Source organism: Glycine soja, chromosome 12 (assembly GCF_004193775.1).
Source record: "Glycine soja cultivar W05 chromosome 12, ASM419377v2, whole genome shotgun sequence".
Taxonomy (NCBI): domain Eukaryota; kingdom Viridiplantae; phylum Streptophyta; class Magnoliopsida; order Fabales; family Fabaceae; genus Glycine; species Glycine soja.
In genome coordinates this window covers 8,267,365-8,294,068 of record NC_041013.1, presented here as the reverse complement: position 1 = coordinate 8,294,068, position 26,704 = coordinate 8,267,365, and the positions used below count along the sequence as shown (strand labels likewise).

General features: G+C 31.1%; 3 protein-coding genes and 1 pseudogene across 4 annotated transcripts; 3 read left to right on the top strand and 1 right to left on the bottom strand.

The window, feature by feature from the left end:
* The first annotated feature begins 760 nt into the window (after positions 1-760).
* On the top strand, positions 761-1,909 carry LOC114380345 (annotated as a pseudogene).
* Positions 1,910-2,694: 785 nt separating this feature from the next.
* Positions 2,695-3,192, bottom strand: LOC114380344 (zinc finger protein CONSTANS-LIKE 4-like). Its single transcript, XM_028339348.1, has one exon. It carries the CDS (start codon positions 3,190-3,192, stop codon positions 2,695-2,697), a length of 498 nt encoding a protein of 165 aa, XP_028195149.1.
* Positions 3,193-4,227: 1,035 nt separating this feature from the next.
* LOC114380343 lies at positions 4,228-9,636 on the top strand. Its single transcript, XM_028339347.1, has 5 exons — positions 4,228-4,470; positions 4,561-4,849; positions 7,859-7,962; positions 8,458-8,610; positions 9,577-9,636. Exons 1-5 carry the CDS (start codon positions 4,228-4,230, stop codon positions 9,634-9,636), a joined length of 849 nt encoding a protein of 282 aa, XP_028195148.1.
* Positions 9,637-12,419: 2,783 nt separating this feature from the next.
* On the top strand, positions 12,420-20,406 carry LOC114380073 (cellulose synthase-like protein H1). 2 transcript variants are annotated; one of them, XM_028338993.1, is made up of 9 exons: positions 12,420-12,712; positions 13,099-13,426; positions 13,758-13,880; positions 14,959-15,075; positions 15,337-15,549; positions 15,713-15,821; positions 17,653-17,840; positions 18,791-19,141; positions 19,797-20,406. In XM_028338993.1, the coding sequence occupies exons 1-9, from the start codon at positions 12,456-12,458 to the stop codon at positions 20,349-20,351; spliced, it is 2,241 nt and encodes a 746-aa protein (XP_028194794.1). In that variant the 5' UTR covers positions 12,420-12,455; the 3' UTR covers positions 20,352-20,406. The 2 variants fall into 2 exon arrangements, with proteins under 2 accessions (XP_028194794.1, XP_028194795.1); XM_028338994.1 differs by lacking the exon at positions 14,959-15,075.
* Positions 20,407-26,704: the final 6,298 nt, after the last annotated feature.

Genomic DNA, 26,704 nt, shown 5'->3' with positions numbered 1-26,704 from the left:
ATACTCAACCACTAAACAAAAATATAAAATAAAAATATAATAAACAAAAATTTAACCTAATTTATAATATTTAAGTAATTTTTTTATATACCACCATGCAAGCATAAATATTTCTATCATTAAACATACACAACTTAATTTATAAAAAAAATAACAACTTCATTAAAAAAAATAATTCCTGTTTTCGGAAGAACTTGTTCCGGATGAACATTTTGTTCTTCCGGAACAAGGTTCTTCTAGATGGTTCTCTGGAAGAACTTCTTCTGGAATGTTAAGTTTCTTCTTCCGAAGAACCATCCGGAAGAACTTGTTCCGGAAACCAAACCGTTACAGGTTCCAGGCAAGTCTTCTACCCTAGAGTTCACTTCGTCTTCTACATCCAGCTTCTCCTAAACTAAATAAACAATCTAGGAGGGGAGGGGAGGGGAGGGGAGGGAAGATACTAACCTTGAGGCAGAAATGCATCAACAACACCACAAAAAGCTTCGAAGACGAACGGAAATGGCAGCTAGAGGGAAGAGACGCACACGGAGGAAGAAGGAAGAGAAGAAAAGCAAGAAGGCGGAAAGGTGGGGACTGTGATGGGTGCATTTCATTTTTAAAATTTTAAACAAGGACAATTTTGCCCATTCACATAATTGTTGGGTGCACCAGCAATGTTGGATGCACCTAGCATGTCCCAAAAGGTTGGAGATCAGAATTCTGTATATCAAGCCCAATTGCCTTCACAGGTTTCGCTCTAGGAATTGGCCCAACTTCAATGGCCCAACAAAAGAGATGGGCCACAGGATTGCTTAAGATCTTCTGTTGCAAGCATTGCCCTATTATTAGCACATTTTTTCGTAAGCTTACTTTAAGACAATGCTTCGCATATATGTGGATTATCAATTGGGGCATGTGACCAACCTTTGAAGTATGTTATGCCCGTCTCCTTGCATATTGCATCATCACCAACTCCAATTTCTTGCCCTAGGTAAGCATAAAAAATTTATATTGAAAACAAAACAAACTAAATGAATATGAATACATAACAAAACAAAAAATGTATAAGAGATTGTGCTCCTATCTCTTTATATTTTGTTCAGGGATATCATACACAAAGATTTCTTTAAAAATAATAAAGATAGTGTAACATTGTTAATTTAATGACTACTAACTTAAAGAGAGATAAATATAATTTTTTTCCTTATATTTTTAATGAACATGCAAGTATCTAGAGCTATAAATTTATATACACACGATGATACAATCTTATATTTTGTTTAGATCCAATTCCCTAGGTCAACAATATTATATCATGTTTATATTTATTATATAAATGACGTTAACTTAGTATATATATTGTTCAATCCAGGACCAAGGCATATGTATTCCCGCTGCTTTTCTAGTAATTTACAAGATATATATTGTATCAGAATATTTGGCAGAAGGACAATCAATTCGAGCATGGTGGAACAATAAAAGAATGTCAAGAATAACACCCATGAATGCTGGCTTTTGTGCATTTCTTAGTGTCCTACTTAAGTTGTTAAGAATATCTGAAACTGTGTTTGACATAATAAAGAAAGATTTACCCCCAGCTGAGGATGTTGGAGATGATAAGGATGCTGGAAGGTACACCTTCGATGAGTCCCTAGTTTTCTTGCCAGGCACTACCATTTTGTTGTTGCAACTGACAACAATGTTTATCAAGTTATTAGGGTTGCAACCACCAGTGCCAACTCCGAGTGGGAATGGAAGTGGACTAGGTGAGATTTTCTGTAGTGTTTATTTGATGATTTGCTATTGGCCATTTCTGAGAGGACTATTTGAGACAGGAAAGTATAGAATTCCCCAGTCCACAATATTCAAATCAGCTATCTTAACATCTCTCTTTGTACACCTATGTCGAAGGATCATTACTAGTTGATGGGGTTTAGAAACATGGATAAGCCATCATTTGAAACACCAGATAAAAAGTTACATTTGAAGAATAAATGCTTTGTACTTTCAACTTTCACCCCACATATTTAATTTACACATCATGTCATCACTACTAATTATATTATGATTAGCTAGATTCTGAAGATTGAGTATCTGACCCAGATCTGTACATTTCATTCACAACTTTTTGAAAAAATTTCTAATACCCTATTGGTGAGATGGTTGTGTTGTACTGATTGATATATAGATGAAAGAATCTACTTTCTACTCCTATCATTCTACAACTAAAAGTAATAAAAATATCAATTTTGATGCTTCACTGATACAATTGATTGATATAAACAATATATTTATAACAAACACACTCAAACAGAAATATAACAAATTTCTTCTAAAACCTAACTAAATGAGATAATATCAATACTAATGGACCTAAGGATAAGAAATGAATCGTAACACACACACACACACACACACACACACACACACACACACACACACACACACACACACACATATGAAGACGGTGTTACTCAAATCCGTCTTAAAATTACTTGTTCAATGACGGGTACTGCAATACCATTGTAGAAAGCGCAATGACATTTATTTTATAAAATAAATTATTTTATTTAAAATGATTTAAGACGGTGCGGATATGCACCGTCTTTGAAGTCAAGAGAGAACACGACGATGATTTTATAAACACCGTCTTTAATTGGTTTAATTAAAATTAAAACATAATGCCCGTGTATCTTTATCTGCTCTTACTTTTCACTCCAAAGGTTCTAGTTCTAGAGAAGTGGCTGTGAAGAAAGAAGTTTGGTGCTTGTAGGTGAACGACTCGAAGTTGCTCTGCACCGGAACGATGTCGTCGGCGGTGGCGGAACTTTTCTGCTCCGACTTTGGATCCATGGTCGCGTAATCTAGATCTATGTAAGGAACTGGTTCGATTTCGGAGAACAAGTACTGAGACGAATTTAGATCTGTCTTCGGATTAGGTAGCAGCCAGGACGCGGTCTCGGCCTCCTCGGTGCTAACGTCAGCGTCAACGTCGGCGTCGGAGACCTTGACTGAGTTTATGGACTCGAAGAACGACGTGACAGGGATGCGCTCGTGGCGGCTGGCGAGGGGGTTGGCGGAGTGGATATCACGGTTGCAGGCGAGGCAGAGAGCGGCGACACCTACATCTATGTCTACCTTGTCGAGGAGGTTCCTAATGATTCCGCCGCCGCTGGTGGCCTCTCCAAGAAGCTCAAAGGCTCCTCTCATCTCTCCTCTCAAAGGCTCCTCTGAAATGCTCAAATGGAGGAAGGAGTTGTCGACACCATCACGGAGGTACTTGTAACAACAATGTTTTGTGGGGCTTGAGGGGATTTGTTTATTATATTATTGTATGCTATTGCTTTACTTGTTGGCAGTTTTTTTTTTTTTTTGCAAGTTTCTTTTCTCTTTTTAACTCTTTTGTGCCCTTTATACCAAGATTTTGGATTCAAAGAAATTGATGAAGTCTTGCAATATTATCCCCAAGGACATCATGGAGTGGACAAAGATGGAAGACCAGTGTACATAGAGAGATTAGGCCTCCTTGTGGAGTCTCTTCGTGGAGTCAAAGACATCTTAGTGATAGTCCCTACAAGAACAGTCAGTGTGGTCCATGATGTTCTCTTGATTTCTAAGTCACAAATAGGTGACTTTTATACCATTTTCTCTGCACTTTCCTTTGGTTCAAACAAAAATTGGTGATCAGTGATCCACTGAAATTTCTAAAACTATTATGAGAAAAGTTTACTAATTCTTTAGACTTTATGGGATGGCTCATAGTTTCCCTTATTACTAGGATTTATTGGATGTGTTACTCTATGCTTTTTTCATAATTCATGGTCTAATGTTAACTTTTAAAATTGTTATTGTTGTTATTTCTATCTGATTACACACTAGCTTTACTAGGCTCTTGAAATGAGTTGACTGATTCTATTATTGTCATGTATTAATTACTCATTATAGTGATTAAATCAATCAATTGTTAAGGCTCTAGAATGGCAGTGTAAGGTCCGAGAGTAATTCATCATGTTCTTTGTAGTTAAATTTTTGCTTAATTAACAATATGTCAATGAATAAGTATTTAGGTATAATTATGTTTGTTATGGAAAAGAAATTTCTTCATTTCTAAGGCAGAGAGATGCTTCATGCTAATGCTATAACAGTCGTAACTATTAATAAATAAATAACACAGTAATAAGTTAATAAATAAATAAATAAATAAATAATACAGTAATACAGTAATAAGTTAATAAATAAATAGGTATGGCGCCTTACGAGGCATTGTATGGTAGAAGATGTAGGACACCTTTATGTTGGGTAGATTCCAGTGAGAGCATTGCCTTAGGACCTGAGGTAGTTCAGCAGACCACTGAAAAGGTTAAGTTGATCCAAGAAAGGATGAGAGCAGCCCAAAGTAGGCAAAAGAGCTACTATGATAAGAGAAGAAAGGATCTTGAATTTGCTATAGGTGATCATGTATTTCTGAGAGTCACTCCGTGGACTGGGGTTGGTAGGGCGTTGAAGTCCCGTAAGCTCACATCTAGATTCATTGGTCCCTTTGAAATCCTAAAGTGTGTCGGCCCAGTTGCGTATTAGGTGGCTTTGCCACCGTCTCTCTCAAATCTCCACGGTGTCTTTCATATCTCTCAGCTCAGAAAATATGTCCATGATCCGTCGCACGTGATCAAATTGGACAATGTCCAAGTGAAAGAGAACTTGACATATGAAACACAACCACTGAGGATCGACGATCGTATGGTTAAGCAGCTAAGGGGGAAAGAGATTCCCTTGGTCAAAGTAGTATGGGGAAGTGCTTCGGGCGAGGATGCCACCTGGGAACTAGAGGGTCAGATGCGTGATGCATATCCTACCTTATTCGATACTGGTAAGTTTCAGGGACAAAACCTTTTTTTTAGGGGGGTGGAATTGTAACAGCCGTAACTGTTAATAAATAAATAATACAGTAATAAGTTAATAAATAAATAAGTAAAAAAAATATAATTAGGTCATAAATCTCCACTATATAAACCAAATGTTAACCTAGAGTAGCTTTTACAAAACACTTCTGTCCCTTTTTCTTTTCTGACGCACAAGAACCCTAACAGAGCAACCAGAGGAGGAGCTCTAGAGAGCACCAGAGATGCCACCATTGCTAACAGAGAACATTTAAGCGACTACCTCGAGGTAAGGGATGAGTTACTCACGCTTGAGAATTAGAATGAACATGTGTAGGGATCCCTAGAGGGTCAATTTTGGGTTATTTTGGGGTGTTTATGAATTTAATTATGTTTTCATGTTTAATTGCGGATTGAGTGTGTTTGATGAATCAATTGGTGTTTTGTTGCGAGTTTGTTGTAGAATTGATGTGTTCATGTGTTAGGTGTGTACCTTAGGAATTAGAATTCCTTATAATTAGCATAAAAATTGTGTGGTGGTGATTTTGTTTATACTAGATATGTTGGCCTTTCAATCTTGTTCTTTTTATTTTTTTTTATTTTTTTTTTCACACCGCAGTGTATACGTGTACATATATATTGATACTATTTTTTTTTTACAAACTTTATATTTTATTTCACTTGGGTGATTTCTCGTCATGAAATTCATATGTGTAGGGATTGTTGGATAATTGAATTGGCTAAAATCATTAAAAGAAATTAACTAAAGTTGTATTCACATTGTAATTAGGCATTTTCTTGATGTTGGTAACTTAGTTGAAATATATTTAGAATATAGGTATACATGTTGTTCATAGAAATCAATATGAGTATATATATTTTATTGTTATATATATAATTTGTATTTACTTAATGATATATTTGATATTATTGTGATTATTTTATATTAATATATATTTAATACTTTTTATATGTTATATATATATATATATATATATATATTGAATATAATATACTTATATATATATTTTATGTGTATTTTATAGTTACTTGTTTATAAGCCTTGAAGTTAAATATTGTATGTTATTATTATTATGATACATTATTATTTAATTGTTGAGTATATTTGTAATTAGTTAAAGTGTGAAATGTTAAACTTTAGACATAAAATATGGTTGTGAATGAGTGTGTGATTGATATTTGTAGTGATATTACTTGTCATGTGAGTTATGAGTTATACAGTAACCTGACCAATGTTTACCTTGAGAGAACTTTTATGCGCAGTGTTAAAGGAAATTGTAGGATTCCTAGTTAGGATCCTGAAGGGTTAAACTATAGCGCAATTTGTTAAATATGTTTGAAATATAAGAGTGAGGTCGTGGGTATTATATAACTCATAAACAGTGTCTGCATGTAAAAAAAAATATTTTAGGGGTTGGACCTGAATCAGGAAGGTGAGGCCCAAACAGATTCTTCGGAGTCTAGGCCTTGGGCGTAAAGATACTCGGTTTGAGTGCTCCTTTAAGCCCATGTTGATCCCATGTGGTTGGAGCATTCTCGTAAAACAGAGTAACCCTGACTGGTCACCTTATGATGTTACTTAGTGAGAGTGACCGAGTATACCCATTGTGTGGTGTGCTTTGTCATGTACTCCTAAGCGCCCCAGTGTTGTTTTTCACTGACATGGTACCACATTGCATATAGGCTTGAGTCTTAGTATAATTGTTGCATAACGCTTGTGTTTGAATTTCATTGAGTTAACAATTGTGGTTGATGTTATTTTATGGAGTGTATAAACTTGAATGGGTGGGAATAATGTGTGCGATTTTGTGCAGTAATGTTATTTATATAAATTCAGCTTTAAGTATTATATGTTTCACATGCTCTAATATTTTATTATATACGAATGTGATAACTCACTCTCGGTGTGTGTTTGTGTTTGGGCTGATTGCCACTTTGTTTCAGGTGAGCCTTCATATGATGAGTTACATGCTAGAGATGGAGAGACTTAGTCTGTGATAAGGATATGCTCTGATAAGTGTGACATTGGGGCATAGGATTTTACTTCGCATATTATGATTTTCACATGTTATGATTTACTGAATGATATAATTGCGTTATACTTTTCTACTTTAGTTTCTTTTTATTATTTATTTAGAGTGGACGACCTTGTTTTGAGTCGGGATAATCTTACCTTTTATTAAAAAAAATTCTATTATATTTTTACTAAGTGGATGTGAACCTTTATCCTTTTGAATTGATTTAAATTAAATGTGTTTAAAAAGAAAAATTATTAATTAATTTTGCATGTTTTTTTTCCTTCTTTTATTATTATGTGTTTATAATCTTTTAATTAAATTTTGTATGATTTATTTAATTAGTTAGTTATAATTGTAAGGGTAGAGGGTATCACAAATGCTGCCATGATCCAAACCAAAGAAAATTACTACTATTGATATCTGACCAAGGCTATTGTTGTTGTTTGGAATTATATTACAAGCCTTTATATATGGTCAATTTGATACACAATTGGGTATGCAATTTAATATTGAATGATTCTAGTATCTATGGTCAAAACCTTGCATAACTCTCATACTCTGTATTGGCTGAACCATATGCACAGAGCCATGCTTTTCACATGAACAAGGACTTAAAATGTAGAAATTATCTATATGTCTCTAGGCTTTATAATGATTGCAAAAAATTGTAATTCTACACATCAAATAAAACTTTCATTGATTATTATCTAAATGCATGTCACTTATAATTTAGAATTTACATTCAAAGAATTAATTATTGTTTATTTAATTACTTTTTAGCTAAGGTTATTATGTATCACTTCCATTGACATTCACTGAAATATATGTAATTTGCTCTAGACTATTTTATGTCCCTAAATAACATAAATGTGGTGAAAAATCCTATTGAAAGTCATTATTTTCTTTTCTTCAAATAGACACAACAATAATTTCTTGATCTTAATTACTTTATTGTGTTAGCTGATGCACTGAATGCTGCAAGGCTTGAATCTAGTTTGAGACTACGGGGAGAGACTGATAATGAAAAGAAAATGGCCAGATTTAACTACGATGGTGTGTGGCTTGTTACTAGCACTTTCTTATACTCATGACGTTGTTTAATATTGATTAGCTTCTAACTTATGGGATTATTTGTAGCTTGTTACTAGCACTTTATTTATATTTGCAACCAATTGGCTACAGAGTGAGTTCTACAATCTCTATTTATATTTTTTAATTTTAATTTTTTTTAAGTACGAACTTATAAGTCATGAAAATGTTAGAATCTTAATTGAATTAAAATTAAAAAATTACAAACTTACAAGAATTATAAATGAAAAAAATCAGAGAAGCTAAAATTGGAAAAATATCAACTTATAGATATTAAAATTAAAAAAAGAAACTTATAAAAATTATAAATGGAGAAACACTAATTTATCTGGAAAAAATAAATTTAAGCCTTATATAAATTCAAATAAACTGTATAATAGGACTAATAAATTAGAAAGGGAAAGTATATATTTTTCACCTTAGCAGTCTTTTTTGCAAGATATACTTGATGTACTCTTTCTTTCTAGTAGGTACCTATTGATGTTTTTGAAGGAATTACTGATGAAGGTGTTGCCAAAGTTGTTGATGGTTTGGCTCTCAAAGTGGCTGATAGAAATAAGTTGATTGAAAAGATGAATAATTTGTATAAACTTTTTGTTGATTGTGATTGCACTCTTTTGGAAGTAAGCATTTGCAAGTTTTAGCCATGTGCACTTTATACATGCTTAACTTATGAATGTCTATAATGAAATTAATAATTTTTACATAACATGATAATATTGCATAACATCCCTTAGTCTTTGTTTTTTACTTTTAAATTGATCAATTTTTTATTTCTCTTACTATCATAAAATTGCATCTTACAAGATTTAAATTGCAGCATATGGAGATTCTAAATCCATTATTCTAGAGGAGGAGAATGAGAAAAAGGAAACTACAGAAGAGAGACTGCTTCAACTGATAAATCATTTGAAAGTATTCAATCTTACCTTCTTCGTTGTTGTCAATAATATACTATGAAATTTGAGAAAACAATTTATATTTTCACTTTATTTCTTGTTTTGTAGAGTTAGTTTAGGAAATAATGAAAACTACAGCTCTGTGTAAGCATGTTTGTCATTTTGTTGACTAACCCTCTGCCCTTACTTAACTAATAATCAATTATCATGTAAATTTTCATTTAGTTTCATGGATATTTACTTATTTACGTGTTTATTGATAACACTGGCTAATTGTAACTAACCAATCTTAATAGATAGACCCTCAAAGTGATCCCTACCCATGTTTCCTTCTTTGTGCTCATCTGCCTCTAATGCCCTGCTGCCCTTGCCTTTTTCTTCCTAAAGTACACCTTTTGATGAGTGGGAGTTTAATTCTTATCCTCACACTCAATTAACCTTATTTTTACATTTCATTAATAGATTAATAAGGTTTTTTTAAAAAAAAAATTAACATCTACTCATCCTAACCGTTAAATGTGAATTTTTTGTATTCTATTTGGGAATTCTTTCAATATGATAAATTGCAAAAATATGATACCTCTATTTTATACTTAATTGCTATCTTATTACGGCATCCAAGCAAGATGCTTGTATATTTATATTTTGGTGGAGTTCTCTGTAATTAATGCCTTTGAGTTTGTGGTACAGGACGCGCTGAGGAACTCTCAAAAGCAAAACAGGGCCTCAAGAAGCTTAAAGAACAACTGAGTGAAAATTACCTTGTTGGATTGATTAGGAAGTGTTGCACATTGGATCAGGTAGGACTATTTTACTCACAACTTTTCATTGTCCACTGCAGCTAACCAAACTGGTTTTTCTGAGTGATGAATGTGAGTCATTTTATATGGTTAGTGTCAATAGGGCCATGTTGTTGTTACATTTCTGGATGCAATTTTGAGCAAAAGTGTAACTACACATAATCCTAATTAAAAAATCTCTTAAGTTAGCCTTGAGTCGAACTCTTCACTAGTTTTTCTTCGGTATGATTTGTCATTGTTATTTGCTCTCCTTCTTACTTGTTTAACAAATATTTGATGACTTAGATTAGTTAGTTTTATGTAGTCTTTTTTTGTTTTTTTAAATTTCAGTTTAAAATCTATAAATACTAATTTGTGGAATTTTTAAATATTTCTTGTAGTGTTTTTTTGTTTGTTCAACTTCTCTTTATGTATGTTGTAAGAGATAATATCATCAATCCTGTCAAAGACGAGGTACTTGGTCCTCTTAATTTTTCTAAAAAATAATTATTTAATTTAAGAATTTGTCTTAGGAATTATAATAACTTTATATAAAAAATTATAATAACTTGTATTTTGTATGAAATTGTTTAGGGAATTTTTATTTTGTTAATCTCTTGTAATTAATATTAAAATTTATTTATAAAATTAATATTTAAATGATAAAATAAATATAAATAATTTGTGAACCTCGTATTTTGATTTAATCTATCATTTAAATATTTATTTAATAAATAAATTTTACTATTAATATTAATTACAATCATGTTAATATAAATTATTTTTAATTATTTATATTTTTTCTGATGGGATATCATTCAGAAAAAATATGAATAATTAAAAATAATATTTAATTCAAGAACGGTGCTTACGTAAATATCATCTTTAAAAGTAAACATTGTAAGACTATGTTTACGTAAATACCGTCTTAGAAATCTTACTTTCAAAGATGATGTTGACGTAATCACTGTCTTTGAAAGTTGCTTCCTTTCTAAGACGGTATTTTTTACCTGTCGTTAAAAGGTTTAACTTTTGTGAGTTTCTACGACGGTCAACGACCATTGTTGTATCTTGTTTTTTACCGTATTAGAAAAGTAATTTTATAATAGTGAAACAAGTCTCATAAGCTAATAAGGATCTTTAAAAGTGAGAAAAACTTAAGTATTTTAAGGACTTGAAAGCAATAAATTATTTTTAAAAAACCTCTAATTGCTTGCCGTCATTTGTATGACTCGTGCATCAACAAAGCGACAGGCTAACTCATATATGATAGCATCACCATTTTTCTCTTTAATTATCTATAGTTATATATAAAAACTGTCCAGAAATTAGACAAATGCTCCCATTTTATATCAACTTATTTTACCTTAAATTTTCTCTCTCTTTCTTTGCATTTTGCAGTTTGTTCTATATTTTATGCCAAAAAAATTTAAAAGAAAAAAAGGTCATTACACTGCAAGAAATGCCTAGAAGCCACCCTTGCAACTCGTCAATTTATCTCGTGTACGATTAAACCATAAACTTACCTCGATCATGTTACATGTGCAACTTATCTCATGAAAATTCTTGGTTACAAAATTTGCAATTAGTGTTCAAAACTTCAAATAGTAGTTAATTCTCCATCACCAACTCTTATTATTTTGACAATGTTATTCAAATGTGTAAGTTTAATTAACAGATAACTCACATGCAAGCAAAATGATTCCTTTAAACCACATGGGAGTAGTTGAGACAACGATCTGAATAACAGTGTGTTATTTGGAATTTACCCAAAATATCTCAATTTACTATGTAGTTAAGGCTAGTTAAGAAATCGCGAGGGGTGAAATTACGTGAAAAAAAATATTTGAATCGGCAGAAAATGAAAGAGGTTAAATGCACAGTATTGGCATATATACTTGTGATTCATTGCACTTCAACTTTTTCTAAACGAATCTTAATTAATGACAAGTTAGGTCTAAATATATTGTTTTCGTTGGTCATTTGTGTATAGAAGGGAAGTCACTTTGGCAACTAGTTTCTCTTACATATTTTGTTACTTTTGTTTGTTTGGAAAATAAATTAGAAATAAATGTTGTTTTTGTTACGTATTTATTAGTGCATTTTTTCCTTAATTGAGAATAAAGTATGCCCAACATGAAAGAAAATCTTGCATCAAAATAGAGGTGGAGGATATATATGCTATATACGTCTTTGATCAATCCCTTTTAGCAACAATTTGTGACCCGTGAGGTCTGAATACTTTTGAAAACTTATATGGACCGCAAAGTGTGTGTTTCTATATAACCTCTAGCTGTCCTGCATGCCTGCCACTACTACATCGCCTAGTGTGTGTTTCTATATAACAAATGGACCATATATCTTGTGTTGAACAATCGTGGCTAATAATTTATGTACCTAATTTTATCACATTTTTTGAGTGACATGTAACGATCTCTTGCTTTGTATCTTTTATATACGTATATATGGGATTCTAAAACCTCTAGATGACCAATGACAAGTAAGTAGAAAATGGGTGCAAACAAACTAACAATAAAACCTCCAATAATTGAGCTTCTGGCATAATAATAACAACAAAGAAGCATCTAGGACCAGCCAGTAAATGTTGTCATTTTTTGTCTCTTACTTGAAAGGGGGATCAACTAAGTTTTTTTTTTATGAGCAAAGGCAGAACATCCATTTATTAATTTTGATGATAAAAAAATCCATTTATTTGTTATAAATAACACCTTGGTTGATGATAATATATTATCATATACACACACCTTTTACGTATCACCTTAGTTTTCAATGGCCAACCAAAACTCTCTGCCCCTCTATGAGAAATTCTGGTACAAGCACAATTACAAAAGGGTAACGGAAAGCTTGCTTTCAGTCCTCCTCTTATGGTTGCTTGGTTACCGTGTTATCTCTATCAACAACTACTCTTTCCCTTGGTTTGTTGCCTTTTTATGTGAGTCGTGGTTCACCATCTCTTGGTTTTTAGCCCTAACCACTGAATGGAGTCCAGCAGTAACCAAAACCTACCCAGATCGTCTCTTGCAAAGGTATCTAATTATTTACTCCCTTTGCTAAAAACCGATTGCTGGCATAAATATTAAGTTTATATGGTATATATATATATATATATGATTTACTATCAATGTAATTTATTTATTTATTTTTATACGATTTAATCGCACAAGTTGAAACATATGACCTCATGCATGCTACTCTAATCTCCCACCACTAGGCTGACCTAGTGAATCATATACTCCTAATTAACTCATAATATTTACACTAACTGGTGCCATGCTGAACTAATAACAAGGAACAACTGGACAAGCCAAAATATATGGAATTTTTTTTTAGTGTATAATGCATTCATTGTTATAATTGATTGTGCATGTATTCCTTTAATTTGATGCTGATCATTGGTGAGTTTTGTGAGCAGTGTGCAAGAGCTTCCGCCAGTGGACTTGTTTGTGACAACAGCAGATCCTGAACTTGAACCACCGATTATCACAGTGAACACTGTGTTATCTCTGTTGGCACTTGATTACCCAGCTCACAAGCTAGCTTGTTATGTTTCTGATGATGGTTGCTCCCCTCTTACCTTCTACGCTCTTCAGGAAGCCTCTAAATTTGCAAAATTTTGGGTACCTTTTTGTAAGAAGTACGAAGTCCAAGTTAGAGCTCCACTCAGATATTTCTTTGACAAACCTGAGGTCTCCACAGCCAACAACACGCCAAAGTTCAAACAAGAATGGTTAAAAATGAAGGTAAGTTCCATAATTATATCATAATGTTATATACATAGATATATAATATATCTATTCCTTTAAAAAAAATAGATATATAGTAAATTTTATATAAAAGTTGAGGACAAAGGACAAAGAAATAGAAGCAATCTATAAAAGTTTTATGGTTAAATTAATAATTTTCAGTCCGGTCATGCACGTGAGATTATTTTTTATTGTAGATATTTTGAATTAAAAAATCTCATATTCAAGTTTTTACATAAGAACTAAATTATTAATTTAACTTAGGTTTTCTTTCACCATGTATAAACTTCTAAACGGTTTTGCCTCGTTGTGTGTTGGCACTTGGCAGGATATGTATGATCAACTTAGCCGCAAAATAGACTTGGATTCTTTTACAAAATCAAATCCATGTCTTGGAGAATTTGCGACTTTCTCAAACACTGAGAGGACAAACCATCCGTCCATAATCCAGGTATATATAACTACAAGGCTACTACATACTCCATTATTTACATCACGTGTGCTGAAGTTTTGGACGATACCAATAATAAATGTTATTCTTTCAGTATTCATTTACATTATATATCTGGTTTATCTTGTCATAATTGTTTTTCAATAGTGTTTTTTTTATTTTGATTTGTTTATGGTGAAAAAAAAACTAGTATACAGATAAATAGTATTGTTACACTAAGTATCTCAGATATTCATATGCTACAATATATATTAGGCTGTTGTTAGTAACAATGTAACATACTAACATATCAGTGTTATTGGACTAAAATATTTTTTAGTCCTTATAAATATATTTTTTATTTAAATCTTTTAAAAATATATAAATTTTAATTTTCATAATTTTTTTAAAATAATTCATATAACATAATATGTATCTAATCATTAATTTCATGTTACATTTCATGACATATATTTCGTGTTGTATGTCACATTAAGTAATGATAATTTTTTTCGATAATGATCAGAATTATAAATTTTGATGATTATCAAAATAAGAAAATAAAAAAATTGAAAGTAAATAAAATTAAATTTATAAGAAACAAAAAAAGAAATGATAAAATTACACCGTGTAATTTTAGTCAATTATTATATCATTCAACAACTTTTAATTAAATAATTTTTTTAAAAATTTATTATTTGATTGAAAATTTCTTTCGCATAGATTATATGTATAAAATTTCATATTAATTCAAAATTATTTGTCATTTCGTTCATATAAATTAAAATTGATATAATATAAATTTTTTAAAATATATTAAAATATAAATAATTTGATTAACTTCTAAATATTATTTAATTTAAACAAAATTTAACATATACAATCTCGATAATATATAAATGTAACTCAATTATTGGATTAATAAAAATTATATTATATATCAAATTATAGAATAATGTAATTTGATCATTTCTCGATAAAAATATATTAAAGTTGTATATATTATCTTTATTCATCTTATTCTGTCCTATACTAGTAAGAAATAAAAAGAAAACGTATTTAATAAAACATATATATCTTACATTTATGAATTTGTAAGGTTATATGGGAGAACAATGAAAGCCTTGCAGATGGATTGCCTCATTTAATCTACATATCTAGAGAGAAGAGGCCAAAACAGCCCCATCATTTCAAAGCCGGTGCCATGAATGTGTTGGTGAGAATAATCTGAGTTTTTTTAGTTTAATTTCTCAAATGTGAATCTCACTTTATCAAACTATATATACTTTGGTTAGTTTAGTTCAATTTAAAGTACTAAAGTCACATGGTTAGCTTATTGTATGCACTAGCATATCCAGTTTTTAACTTCTTTTTCATTTTTATTATCTCTGCCATATGTTTTTCAACATAAACTACTAGCACCTTTTCAGTCATACATATTCTTTACTTTAATTCAACTTCGTCAATTATATTTCAGACAAGAGTTTCTGGGTTGATAACCAACGCTCCCTTTATGTTGAACGTGGATTGTGACATGATTGTAAGTAATCCAAAGATTGTTCTGCATGCGTTGAGCATTTTGCTTGATCCCAAGGGAGAAAAAGAAGTTGCGTTTGTTCAATGTCCCCAACAATTCTATGCTACATTGAAGGACGATCCTTTTGGGAACCAGATGACAATTTTGTTCAAGGTGATCGTTATTAAACATTAATCTTTATAGAAGAAAACTCTTTACGCTACAAAGATAAATATATGTGCTGTCACAAAATATTAAACTTTTTTACTAGCATATATAAGTTTTATAAGTCAATTCCTCACTTCTCAAAATAAAATTCCCTTTCTAAATAATGCAGAACTTGGCGCCCGGATTAGCTGGACTGCAAGGACCTTTCTACGGGGGAACAAACTGCTTCCATAGAAGAAAAGTTATTTATGGTCGTTCTCCGGATAACATTGAAAAGGGTACTTTGTTACTATACAGAGATATATTTATATTTTCATTGATTTCAATTGGAAAAGGGTACTTGTTACTAGACAAAGATATATTTATGTTTTAAGGAGATAAATTACTACAAGAGTAATTCTAAAAGAATTATTTTACTTCCTCACTATTATTTTTTTAAAATTTAATTATTAAAATTAGTTAATTATTATATACTATTACTTTCACCCTTGAAGTTGTGAGGCATTGAATTTTTTTAAGATAATTTTACATACTAATTCAGATTAATAAATTAAAATTATTTTTTCTAGTTTTAAAATAAATTAAAATTATTTATCTTAAGTGAAAAAAGAGTATAGTTTTTTATAATTAATTAAAAAATAATTATTAAGATTTATTTTTTTATATTTTATTACATATATTTATGCATTTTTGCATAATTCCAATTATCAACTTGTAATTAACAATTATGATATAACTCTTTATTTATTAAATTAATAAATAATATGACATGTACGTGATAATAAAAATGTTAATTTCAATTTTCATAATTTTATCTATAATTTCACAATTATAATGTTTATTTATAATTTATAATTAATAATTATAACAAAATGTTATAAAAAAAATTAAAAAAATATTATATTGTATGTTGTAAAATTAATAGAATAAAAATAACAAAAGAGAGTATGAAAAGCAAAATATATGACATGTGTTATGCATATTATACATGAAATTTTAGCTTAGAGAAAGAATGAAGCATTAAATATAATAGTAATTACATTAATTGATTTTTCTTAAAAAGGCATTAATGGTAGAATTTAAATAAGATAATGGTTTAAATTTTATTGATCATTGAAAATGGGATTATTGAACCCCATTTTAACCTTGGATCAAATAGATAAACCCTTATAAAATAAATATGACATTAATTTTGTCCTTTAAAACTGCTAGTTTTTTAGTCTTCCGATCATAAACAGTGTGTTAATTTAGGTTATAACTCCTGGTACATACACCTAAGAACGTTTTTCATGTCATTCTTCTTGATCGAGATACTTTGAGGCATGCTTGATTAGATTAGTTTTTAGGAAAATTATTGCTTTCCAAAGGAAAAAAAAAAAAAAAACTCTCTTGTGTTGACTTTTGATTAGAAGTTGGTTTGAAAATAAAATAACCTACCTAATTTAAACGTTAAATTTATTTTGATGGAAAGATCAACATGTTAAGCATATCTATACTGCCCATAGTTTATAAACATGAAAATGAAACTCGTATTCGTGGTTATCCGTTTAAACCCATTGTGATTCTGACGGAGAATATTCGAGTTGACCAAATACAATTTGAGAATTACCTAACTTTTTTAATCGAAATCTGGGTTAGGGACGGGGATGCCACTACCTATCTCATACTCATTCTCATACCCGTCCCGATCATGAAATTATTAAAATTTTATTAATTACTTGTTAATTTTTTTATAATTTTTACATAATTTAATATTCTTTTCTTGATGATTTTTGTAGACAAATGTTCTCTAAATACAATTAGTTAAAAATAGATGTGTAATAATCAATTTTTTTAAAATCAGATTTTCAAAATAATTTTTTTACAAAAAAAATAATTACAAATCTAAACTAGGGACGGAGATACTCGATACCCGACAAGTACGGAGATAGGATAACAAAATTTAACCCGTCGGCTATTGGGAACAGGTACGAGTATATGTTGGGGAGTTGGGGTTGAGGACTGGGGAGACAATACTCATTCCCGTCCTGCCCCATTGTCATGTCTAATAATTTACTCTATTAATTTAATTTCTATTTATTATCTTACACATTCTAGCCAATTTTTCAGGAAGCGGCATATCAGACGAGGAATTCAAAGAAAAATTTGGGGCTTCAAAGGATTTTCTGAAATCAGCTGCTTTTGCTTTGAAAGGGAGGATATATTCGCCTAATGATATTAATATTTCGAATGTTGTTGACGTAGCAAGCCAAGTTGCCGGTTGTGGATATGAATATGGCACAGGATGGGGCAAACAGGTCTTAAAAATAAATATTTTAGAGAGTTTTTAGATCAATAATAATTCCTTTAAAAATATGCAACTAAACATGCACAATTCTTTCACTATTTAACTTTTGGAATTAGTTTTCACTATATATGTTTATACAACTACATATAATAAAGAAAGGAGTAAATTACATCAATATACCTTTAACTTTTATCAAATTACACATAATTCCACCATTTTAAATTTTCTTATACTAACTTTCCTTTAATTTTGAAAATATTATATTAACACTCTCTTATATGTTTGAAAATATTACACTGATATTCTCAATTCCCTCTTAAATCTTACATTAATATCCCCTATAAAGAGATGTGAATGTAATGATTAAAAAACATGAAATAATTATGTAATTACACCAAATTTGAAGAAATAATATTGTAATTTACTCCAAAGAAGAATAAATAATTTTTTTTAAAATAAATTACACTTTGAAGTTTTTTCAAATTATACACGATATCTTTTCTTTTATTCCCCTATACTAATTCATTAATTGTTTAAAAAATAATACATTGATATTCATTATACACTACACTAACCCATTAATTATTTTAAAAATATTAATTACATCATGAATTCATGTTAAGGAAGGTTATTAGAAACATTTTAAAAAAAATAAGGTATTGTATATAATCTGAAAGAATCTCAAAAGACGTCAATATAATTTACTCTTTTCTTCAATATGTGTATGTTTGTATAAAGGACATATCTAGTAACAAGAAAAAGTTAAAAAAAAAATTCAATCTTCACTATTCAACTATATACACACATAAGGTTAAGATATTACTTTGTCATAAAATGCTAGAAAAAGAGTACTGCTACAAAATTCATTATTTTATCTTGAAAGAAAAAAAAAATCCTCATTAGATTTTTGTCAAATTGATTGAAATGAAGTTGACGTTTTTTTCTTAAAAAAAATTTGAGGTGGGTTGGATATATGGATCAATATCAGAAGACGTACTCACCGGGCTGACCATACATGAGAAAGGTTGGAGATCAGAATTGTGTACACCAAGCCCAATTCCCTTCACTGGTTTTGCTCCAGGAGGTGGCCCAACTTCAATGGCCCAGCAAAAGAGATGGGCCACAGGAATGCTTGAAATCTTCATATGCAAGCATTGTCCTATTATTTCTTCCCTTTTCCGTAAGCTTACTTTGAGGCAGTGCTTAGCATATATGTGGATTATCAATTGGGGTCTGCAACCAGTCTTTGAAGTATGTTATGCATGTCTCCTTGCATATTGCATCATCACCAACTCCAATTTCTTGCCCCAGGTTAGTATACAAAAAATGTTGAAAACAAAACAAACGAATAACAAGAATACATCAACAAAACAAAAACTAATAATATCGTTCATTTTTCCAAGGTCCAGACAATTTTCTTTGAAATTGATGTTTAATATAGTACTACTACTATCTTTTAGTTAGGAAAACTACAAAAACATCTCTTATATAACAAATTATGCATACTTTTAATATTTGAGAAATATAAATTAGTGATATAATTTTTTATTGGTAGATAAAATTTACTTGTAACCTCTCTCTCTCTCTATATATATATGTGAAATGAGACCCCACCAGATAAAGAGTAAAACTCATATCATTACTTAATCTTACACAAATTCCACTTAATAATAGTTGGTATATTAAGAGATGGTGTTCCTATTATTTCTCTGTATATTTTATCTATAGGAATCATACACAACAGTTTCTTTTAAAATAACAAATATAGTAAAAAGTGATTAATGTAATGAGTGCTATATATATATATATGCAAGTATGTAGAGCTATAAATTTATATGCACATAATGATGCAACCTTATATTTTGTTTAGTTCCAAATTCGTAGGTCTAAGTTATATTATGTTTATATTTATTTCCAAAATATATAAATGAATGTTAATTATAACCTTGTATTTTGCTCAATCCAGGACCTAGGAATATGTATCCCTATTGCATTTTTTGCAATTTACAAGGTATATACTGTATGCGAATATTTGGCAGCAGGGTTATCAGTTCGAGAGTGGTGGAACAATCAAAGGATGTCAAGAATAACATCCATGAATGCTGGTTTTTGTGCATTTCTTAGTGTCCTACTCAAGTTGTTAAGAATATCTGAAACTGTGTTTGACGTAACAAAGAAAGACTTACCCCCAACAGGAAATGTTCTAGATGATAAGGATGCTGGAAGGTACACCTTCGATGAGTCCGTAGTTTTCTTGCCAGGCACTACCATTTTGTTGTTGCAATTGACAGCAATGGTTATCAAGTTATTAGGGTTGCAACCACCAGTGCCAACTCCGAGTAGGAATGGAAGTGGACTAGGTGAGATTTTCTGTAGTGTTTATTTGATGATTTGCTATTGGCCATTTCTGAGAGGATTATTTGAGACAGGAAAGTATAGGATTCCCATGTCCACAATATGCAAAGCAGCTATATTGACATGTCTCTTTGTACACCTATGTAGAAGGATCATTACTAGTTGATGGGGTTCAGAAACATGGATAAGCCATCATTAATAAATAAGGAAATGTTTGTTAATATATATAAAAATACCACAACAAAAAGTTGCCCCCTTTGATTTTAATTAAGATGTGTTTATGCCAAAAAATTTAAAAATAAATATACTATATCCTATTACATACGATTATTTTTTTATGTTTAGATAGTGAAACTAATAATATAATGATACTTTAAAGAAAAACTACTGATATAAAGATTTCTTTTTGTTTCTTTTTATCAATTTTTGATTGGATGATAAAGCTTTCACAATGCACTATTAAATCGCCTCTAATCACCACCAAATCTAATTTCATTGTACCTCCATAACCACATATAAAATGAACCAGAAAAAATGACTTTATACTTTCTCATTTGCATATAAAAAATGAAACAAAGAAAATCCAATGAACCAGTACTTATCGAAAGATGAAGAATTGTGATTTGTTATCACCTTTCACCACTAACTTTATCCAAATTCAAAGAGTATAAATATGATTTGTTTTATTGATTTTAAATTATTACAATTTAAGATAAATATACCTTTACTAAGGAAATATTACAATGATAAGAAATTATGTGATTTCTAAAAAACAAAGTGAGAAAATAATTGTATGTCTCAGAGGGATATAAGGAATAATCGATAAGAAGGTATTAACTTATTTTTCTGTTTAAATGAAAATTATCATTTTTTTCTTTTGTAGTGTTTTCTTTGTTAAACAAGTGACTTCAGATATCTTAAGAAGGGAGGTTGAATTAAGATATCAAAGACTATTTCCTCAATTAAAATTTTAACTCTCTTTTTTAAAAATTTTAATGTACCCTTATTATGAATTACTAAAAAGACAATTCAAAATAAACTTCTTTAATGCAAAAGATAAATAACAACAACTAAAAGAAGTTTAAGGGAAGAGAAAATCCAAACTCAGTTTATACTGGTTCAGCCACGTCCTGTGCCTACGTCTAGTCCCCAAGCAATCCCCTTGAGATTTTCACTATCTTGTAAAATTCCTTTTACAATGTCTGAACCACACAAGGACAACCCTTCCTTTGTGTTCAGATAACCATACAACAAGAGACCCTCGGTCCCTTAACCAGTTTCTCTTTGAATAAGAAGAGGAAGAAGAAGAATTCTCTCTTTTAAGAGAAAGATAATACAATGAAGATCACTCAATGATTCCTTATTGAATTTGCAAGTGTTTTACCCAAAGAATTTTTTAGAGGATAAGACAATTTGATTTTTGAGAGGATAAGACTTTTTTTTGTTCAATAAAAACTCTGAGGAAATTTGTGTCCCAAGTCACCTATATATGAAAAGATGTGACTGTTGGGAGTTATTTTCGAAAATTTCTCACTGGTAATCGATTACCAAAATGGTGTAATCGATTACACAGTTGTTTTCTGAAGAGTTGTGACTCTTCACATTTGAAATTTGAATTTTAACTCTGGTAATTGATTGCAGACTTTGAAATTTAAATTCAAATTTCTAAAGGTTGTTTTAAAATGTTTAAAACTTCTGGTAATCGATTATAAGCCTTGTGTAATCAATTATAAGCTTTCAAAAATATTTAAAAACATTTTAAAAACATTTCAGAAAGCATTTTGGTCACTGGTAATCGATTACCAAAGAGTAAATACCACTTTCATGAATTCTTAAAAAAATACTTTGGACATAACTTGTGCATCATCAATTTAGAAACTCTTTCTAAGACTCTAGAGACTAGATTCTTCATTTATCTTGTATTTCTTGGAGTCTTGCCTTGGATCAAACATAGAAGCACGTTTCTTTGGCATCATCAAAACTTCATGACATATTTGCTTCTACATTATTCACTCTTAGAATTGTTGTTATCAATATCTTCTCATGTCATCATGAGACCTTTTTCTTTCCTAAGAACTTCTTCATGACAACTTTCATGTATGCTCAAATTTCTTACACTCAAACCAGATAATCTCTACTTTGTCTTCCTTACTAACTTTCTTTTAAATCTTGCTACCTTGTCGACAAAAAGCTAGTTCTTAGTCTTTCATAATATCATCTAACAAATTCTTTTTTAGATTAGGGACATTTCATCTTTAGTCTCAAAGTAGTTTTCATCCTGAGAATTTTGTGTATCCTCACTCTCCTCCTCATCCTTTCTAACTTGGATAGACTTTATCTGTCTTTAGAGTTCCTAAATTTAAAAGCAATAGAATTTCTCTTCTTCACTAAACTTTTGTGGTTCAAATAGAGCTCACGGATCTTAGGAGATCTCAAAATATCTTCCATCTTTACGAAACTAAGATCCCCAGTTCTTGGAGAACAATGATCAATGATCTTAAGTTCTTAATTTCACTCCTTAAGAAGGTTGTCAAAAAGCTTGATGTTGTTTTCTTCTATGGTATCTATTTCTTAAGAGCTCTAAAATCGTTAATAAGAATTGTTTGGGATCTTCCAATTGTGTCATTAATGGCCTCATCTTCCTTCATATATCTAACCAGTAGCTAGATTGATCTTTGTCCTCATCATATTGCTACTACCTTCATGGTGTCCTATATCTATTTAGTTGACTTGAAATCGAAGACTTTAATATCAGATACCTTGCCTTTGCATTAAATTTCATCTTGTTGGCATCATCTTGTGTCCTTTCAAACTTAAGACAAAGAACTCCAAGAGATTAGTTCTTAGAGGTTCATGATCTACATTCAATATAATGACATAGGATACGGTGAGTGTATTTGTTAGGATGGGCTTTAAGAGGCCCAAATATATCTTTAAATTAAAGTAGTTGAAAGATTATATAGGTTGAAGTATATATTTGTATTATTGTTTTTATTATAAATAATGAGATGTTGACACTTGAATAATTATTATCCATTAATTAACATCCTTTAGGGGACATTCGATAGGACATAAATTTTTTATTTCTAGGGAATCATATGTTGAAAAACTTAATTTCTCATGTTTGGTAAGCATTTTAAGAAAATAACATTCCTAAGAAAAGATGTTTCTCAAAAATGTCTTTTAATTAACTTCCCACAAAAATTTTCTCTTGGGAACATTTGGAAATCGGCCTACTTTCTAAGGTTTAATTTTTCTTTTTTACAACTATAAAAACATTGTTATCTTTATTAAATTATATAATATGGTAAATAATTAAAATAATTAGTAAAAATATGTGTAATTCTTTGATTGTTAGGAAACTTATTTAAAGATTGTCAATTGTCAATCAAATAAGTTTTATTCATTCCCAAGAAACATGATTCCCAGGAATAAAAAAAAATCCCCTACCAAACACATTCTTAGGGTTATATAAGTGTATCTTTCTTTACCTATTATCATCAATGAAAAATATAAGTGTTATTTTTATCTTCTTCCTAGTTTTCTTTATAGCTTTTTAATGGTGTTTTCCTAGGAGTAGAAGTATAGTAGTTTTAGCACTCTAACAAATGTTGCTTTCATCCGCTTACTCACCTCCCACGTCACCAACCATCACCCACTATAGCTATTACTCACCACCCACACCCACCACCACCACCACCATCTACAGACATCTCTACTACCGTTCCCAAACCTCGCTGCAATGGCCATCATTGTCATCCACCCAACATCAAGATTTTCCATCATAACCTTATTATTTTCTTACTCCACCACCAAACACAAATCTGCAGTCCACAATCACAATTATCACTACCGCCATGGTCACCACCACAATGGCAACTGACACCAATTTTTCCCTTTTGACTCATACCCCTCACACATACTTACTCTTACCCACCCTTAACACACTAAATCTTCCAAACATTAAATTTAATCTCACGAATCCATCTCCATCTTTCCTTTCCGACCCTCACGCTCCAACATTTCCTTCATTCCCCTCACCACCGTTAACTCAAAACACCACCCCAATACAACCCTCTTTCATTGAAGCCTCAATGCTTTATTATGTTTTGTCAAATCCTCAACGGGGGGTTTTCAACCCACAACAACCTCCCCCTTCTCCCTTTCAATTTCAAAACACTCACTACAATGCTCGTTCTTCCATTTGTACCCCACCTTTCCAAAACCTTAACCAACATTTTTAGTTTATACACAACCAATATACCACCTAAAAACACGCATCAACCACCATTTCAACTACACTCCCACCCTACCCCTTGTTTCAATCACCACCAACAATAACATATGACACAAGCCTCTCACATATTCCCATGTTGTAATTGATAAATTCATATTTGACTGTATTTTGATGAGTTTTCATGTCATTTTCGTGCATTTTGATATGTTTTATTTGGAAAAATTCACAATTTAGTGTAAGTTTATGAAAGACAAGTGCTTAAGAGATTTCATGTAAAAAAAAAAAGCTAAATATCATGAATTTTTAGAGGTAATTAGAAGATCACGATCACGATAATTTTGTATGTGTGCGGTAATTTTGTACACGTGTGTTAACTCGTTGGCAAGTGTACCAAATCGTCACAAGTAGTAAAATTCTCGGAAGTCCGAGTGTCGAATCCACAGGGACTTTGTTTGTACTTAGATTAATGCAAACCCAATTTAAAAGCAAGAGATAAGAATTTAAAATAAAAGATAAAGAAAGATAGCAGATAAGGTAAAGAAAAGATAAGATATTTAAAGATAAAATTAGAAGATAAAAGAAAAGATAAGATATTAAAAGATAAAATTAGAAGATAAAAGAAAAGGATAAAAGATTGAAAGATCAAAATAGAAAATAAAATATTTAAATTGCGATAAAGATAGCTACTTCTACGAAATTCAAATAAATAAAATCTAAATCTACTAAATCTAAATACTTACTCCTAAAACCCAACAGTAAAATAAGGAATAACTACTTCTAAGAAAAACCAACAATAAAAATAGAGACTAAAATCTATATATTAAAATCGCTAAAACCTGACAAGTCTAATTAGCCTAGATATATGGATTCTGGATTTGTCTGTTATCAATACCAGTGAACTAATTCTGCCCCACATCTATCCATCTACTTGCCCCTGATGCCTCATGATGACAAGCCTACCTTAATTACCTATCTTCCAAATGCCCTTTGCGAAGACTCAATAACTAAGATGCCTTAAGATTACATTCTAGATATTTGCTAAAGCATGGGCATTGAGGCATTAAGTCATGCTAACCCAATGATTTATTTCTTTAATTGTTCTATTAAGCGTTACCCTCTCCCGAGTAGTCTAACCCTTAAAATCAATTCACGCATTCATTCCTTATCCCTAATTAGGCTTTACCCTCTACCGAGTGGCCTAAAGACTAACAGAAAACAAAGTCCGAGATGCAGAATAAGCAAGAAAGAAAAGCAGATAAAAGAAACTAGAAGAAAAACCCTCTAAAAGATAACCCGATAATTTCCTCCTTTTAGTGTTCTCTTAAGCGTTACCCTCTCCCGAGTGGCCTAACCCTTAAAACAAATTCAAGTATTCATTCCTTACCCCTAATTAGGCTTTACCCTCTTCCGAGTGGACTAAACCCTAACAGAAAGCAAGTTCAAAGATACAGGATGTAAAAAGAGAGAACGGTAAATAAATAAAGAACCTGGAGAGAATTCCTCTTTTTATTGATAACTCTTGAAATGATCCATACATCATTGGCTTTTTAGGTCTGCCAGGCCCTAGCTAGGGGATTAGCCACTCATGGTCATGAGGGCTTTACAATGAGAGGAGGGGTGAAAGAAAGAAAGTAAATGAAACCCCTAGGAGAGGGGGTTTTGTGGTGGTGTGTCATGTCCCTTGGACTGACTCTCTATTTATAGCTACTGAAGTGGGCTTTGGGCCTTCGTAGGCGCGCTTAGCGCGACACCCTGCGCTTAGCGCGTGTACTTCCTGGCCCGCTTAGCCCGTGGCGCGCGCTGAGTGTGCATATTGGGTTGGACCTTCTTCAAATTTTATTCTTTTCTTCAATTTTTCTGCCCTTTTTGCTTGTTACACCTCCAATTTTTATATCTGCACCCAAAAATTCAATTTAATTAATTTTCTAACTTTTAATCACAAATAACTGCTAAATAATTAATTTCAGGCCAATATTTGACTAATTTTCTACTATCAAAATACAATTATTTAGCAGTTATCAAAATCCCCCAAATTAAACTTTGCTTGTCTCCAAGCAAATAAAATTATTCCATTCTTAAGCAAAAATTTTCTCAAGTAAGTTCCAAGCATTCCAACACTTTCCATGACTTCAATTCCTTGATCCTTTGACTGGTCTCTTTGCATCTGTCATGATCTTAAAATAAAAGCATAAACACAAGAGCAGAAACAGGTCAATTATCTGGAATTCCAACAGGTCCAGCTTGCCTTACTTCCTTACAAAGCTGGTGTTTCTCTCTGCTCA